This window comes from Nyctereutes procyonoides, unplaced genomic scaffold (genome assembly GCF_905146905.1).
Source record: "Nyctereutes procyonoides isolate TBG_1078 unplaced genomic scaffold, NYPRO_anot_genome, whole genome shotgun sequence".
NCBI lineage: Eukaryota > Metazoa > Chordata > Mammalia > Carnivora > Canidae > Nyctereutes > Nyctereutes procyonoides.
The window spans coordinates 118,416,799-118,420,475 of record NW_026575125.1 but is presented as its reverse complement, the minus strand read 5'-3'; the positions used below and the strand labels follow the sequence as shown (position 1 = coordinate 118,420,475).

General features: G+C 58.0%; 1 protein-coding gene across 1 annotated transcript; it reads left to right on the top strand.

The window, feature by feature from the left end:
- The first annotated feature begins 929 nt into the window (after nucleotides 1–929).
- LOC129518142 (paraneoplastic antigen Ma6F-like) lies at nucleotides 930–3,218 on the top strand. The gene is made up of 4 exons (XM_055338149.1): nucleotides 930–1,317; nucleotides 1,459–1,548; nucleotides 1,696–1,937; nucleotides 2,091–3,218. Exons 1-4 carry the CDS (start codon nucleotides 930–932, stop codon nucleotides 3,216–3,218), a joined length of 1,848 nt encoding a protein of 615 aa, XP_055194124.1.
- The last annotated feature ends 459 nt before the right edge of the window (nucleotides 3,219–3,677 follow it).

Here is a 3,677-nt window from a genome sequence, read left to right as displayed (position 1 = left end):
CTATGCCTAACAGAATAAGTCAGTAATGTAAACCAAATTGGAGACTTTTAACAAAGCTATATGTTGGGTTTTTATTTTATTGATTTTATTTTTATTTTAAAGGTTTTATTTGGGGATCCCTGGGTGGCGCAGCGGTTTGGCGCCTGCCTTTGGCCCAGGGCGTGATCCTGGGAACCCGGGATCGAGTCCCACGTCGGGCTCCCAGTGCATGGAGCCTGCTTCTCCCTCTGCCTATGTCTCTGCCTCTCTCTCTCACTGTGTGCCTATCATAAATAAAAAAAAAAGGTTTTATTTATTCATGAGAGACAGAGGCAGAGACACAGGCAGAAGGAGAAACAGGCTCCCTGCGGGGAGCCCAATGTGGGACTCCATCCCAGGATTCTGGGATCATGACCTGAGCCAAAGGCAGATGCTCAACCACTGAGCCACCCAGGCATCCCCCCTTTTTTTTAATTAAAGAGAAACAAAACTGCTGAAACCCTAGCGAGTCTAATAAAGAAAAAAAAAAACACTTAACTGCCAACACCAGGAATGAAAGAGTGCTATCACTACACATCAGACATTAAAAACAAAATGCAGTGAATATAATGGGAAAGTGTATGTCAAAAATGTAAAAACTGGACATAGTTCTTGGGGTGAAGTAAGCAACTTCCTAAAAGTAATGCCAGGAAAAATAGAAAATATGACTACTTCTATACATCCTAAATCAGTGTATTATCAGAAAGGTTTTCTAAAATCAAACAGAATGGAGAGTGGACGCACCACAGGCCACCACCATGAGGGACATGGGGCTTTGGCTATGTGGTAGGAGGTGGGCTGTGTGGTATGAACGTGACTCTCACCCCACTGCACCCACAGGCTGAGGCTCACACTGTGACGGTCTGTGTGCACCTGTCCAGTCATTTCTCTCCATTCTCAGGTTTTCAGCAATGGCAGTGCCACTGGCAATACTGCATGACTGGTGCAGGTGGATGGGCGTGAATGCACACCGTTCCTTGCTCATCCTGGGCATCCCAGATGACTGCGAGGAAGAGGAATTCCAGGATGCAGTGAAGGCTGCCCTGTGGCCCCTGGGCAGATACCGAGTGCTGGGCAAAGCATTCAGAAAGGAGCTCGGATCCAGGGTCGCCTTAGTGGAGTTTGCTCAGTATTTAAACCGAAGTTTGATCCCCCGACAAATAGCAGGCAAAGGAGGACCCTGGCCTGTGGTCTTTCTGCCCCAGGCTCCTGATTCAGACTCACAGGATAGACCCGATTTCCCTGCCCAGCCCCAGATGGAAGCAAGGGCCGGCCAGGCAGGTGAGGCAGGAGCTGTAGGTAAAGAAAGGGCTGCAGGTGTCACAGGAGCTGCAAGTGAGGACAGGCGTGAAGGAGAGGAAGGAGCTACAGGTGAGGCAGGAGCTGCAGGTGTGGCAGGAGGTGCAAGTAAGGAAGGGCATGGAGGTGAGGAAGCTGCAGGTGAGGCAGGAGCAGCAGGTGAGGCAGGAGCTGCAGGTGAGGAAGAAGCCATAGGTGAAGTGGGAGCTGCAAGTGAGGCAGGAGCAGCAGGTGAGGTGGGAGCCGCAGGTGATAAAGGATGTGAAAGTAAGGAAGAAGCTGTAGGTGAGGCAGGAGCTGTAGGTGAGGCAGGAGCTGAAGATGAAGGGATAGTGTTAGATGAGGGAGCTGAAGATGCCGGAGCTGTGAGTTTGGTAGGAGAAGATGGAGGAGTACTCGGTGAAGAGGGAGCTGCAGGTGTGGCAGGAGCTGCAGGTGAGGCAGGAGCTGCAGGTGTGGCAGGAGCTGCAGGTGAGGCAGGAGCAGCAGGTGTGGCAGGAGCTGCAGGTGTGGCAGGAGCTGTAGGTGAGGCAGGAGCTGCAGGTGAGGCAGGAGCAGCAGGTGTGGCAGGAGTTGCCGGTGAGGCAGGAGTTGCCGGTGAGGCAGGAGCTGCCGGTGTGGCAGGAGCAGAAGATGAAGGGGCAGTGTCTGATGAGGAGGGAGCCGCAGGTGACACAGGAATTGCAGGTGTGCCGGGATCTGTGAGTATGGCAGGAGCAGCAGGGGAGGCGGGCACTGCAGAGGAGGAAGGAGCTGCAGGAGCCATAGATGAGGGAGGATCCTGGATCCAGCAGTGGGGCCAGGCTTGGCAGCCTGTGCCAGAAGACGCGGCCTATGGGGAATTGAGAACCTTCTCCGGGATGGAAGATCCAGACCAAGAGTCCTTTGAGGTCTGGCTGGAGCACGCCAACGACATGCTGTTCATGTGGCGCCACGTGCCAGAAGGGGAGAGGAGGCGGTGGCTGATGGAAAGCTTGGGGGGCCTCGCGCTCGAGTTCATGTGCGGCCTCCTGGCCGAAAATCCCAACATGCTTGCGCAGGATTGCCTGGCCGCAATGGTGCAGGTGTTCGGAGACAAGGATCCCTGCGTGACCGCACGGCTGAAGTTCCTGACGTGCGCCCAGCGGCCCCAGGAGACTCTGTTTGCCTACGTGATGCGCCTGGAAGGCCTGCTGCAGGCGGCCGTGGAGAAGGGGGCCATCCATCCCATCATCGCGGACCAGGTTCGCGCCAGGCAGGTGCTGATGCGGGCTCGCTCCAACGAGATGTTCCAGAACAAGCTGAAGAGGATGCGGCTGGAGAGGAGACCACCCGGCTTCCTGGGGATGCTGCGGCTCATCCGCGAGGCCGAGGCGTGGGAGGCCGCCCCAGCTACGGGTGAGCAGTTCCAAGTGGAAGAAGGGTCCCCCTTGTATGTCAGGGTCCTGGCTGTTGTGCCGGCTGCCGCCGCCGGGCAAGAGCTTGCCGAAGCCTCCCCAGCCAATGAAGATCGCGCCGAGCCTGCTCCCGCCGACCTAGAGGCCGATGAGGCCGTTCCCGGCACTGCCGAAGCTGATGGAGCTGCTCCTGAGCCCCACGATGGTGCCAAGGCCACCCCTGCCTCTGGGGAGGCCTCCAAGGTCTTCCCTGCCACTCAGGAAGATGAAGATGCTCCTGCCTCTGCAGGCCTAGGTCAGGGAAGATCCTCAGAGGCCCCTGGGGGCCCCACCCCTGCCCAGATGGGCACTGCTTCTGGGGTGGGCCCAGGAGGTCCTGGCTGTGGGCCAGAGGGCCTCGCCCAGGCAGGAGACCGGGAGGCTGGGGAGCCCCTCGAGGAGGGGCTCAAGCCCATCCCAGACGAGTCAGGAAACGAGGATGGGGCTGGGGGGACGGGCCTCCCCAAGTCCTCCTCAGGCAAATAGGCTCAGAAGGCCCAGGGGCCCCCTCTCCTCTCAGGCTGCCGAGCTCTGGAGGCAGGGGGAGGCCAAGCCAGGGCAGCAGCCTCACCCCACATGAGGAGCAGGGCTGAGCAAAGGGCCCACCCGGCCCAAACAAATTCCCACGACCCCACCTTCCCAAGGCACCCTAGCCACCACTATTAGCCCTTCCAAGTGACCCAGATGGCCATGCTTGACACCAAATGGGGCGGGGAGAGCTGCCCCCTCCCATGGCAGTACCACCCCCAGCCCTAGTCCCAGCCCCAATGCCTGTCAGCTGAGGCAGCCAGCCTGGGAAGCATCCCTGAGTCTGGCTCCTGGTCTAGGTGAGGGGCACTTGAAGCCATCTTCCACCCACACTGCACTAGGAGATGTTAGAGGCCGTCTCAAAAGTGCCAGCCTCTTGGGCCTCCCAAGAGGGACACCCTCATTCACTGACCCCCG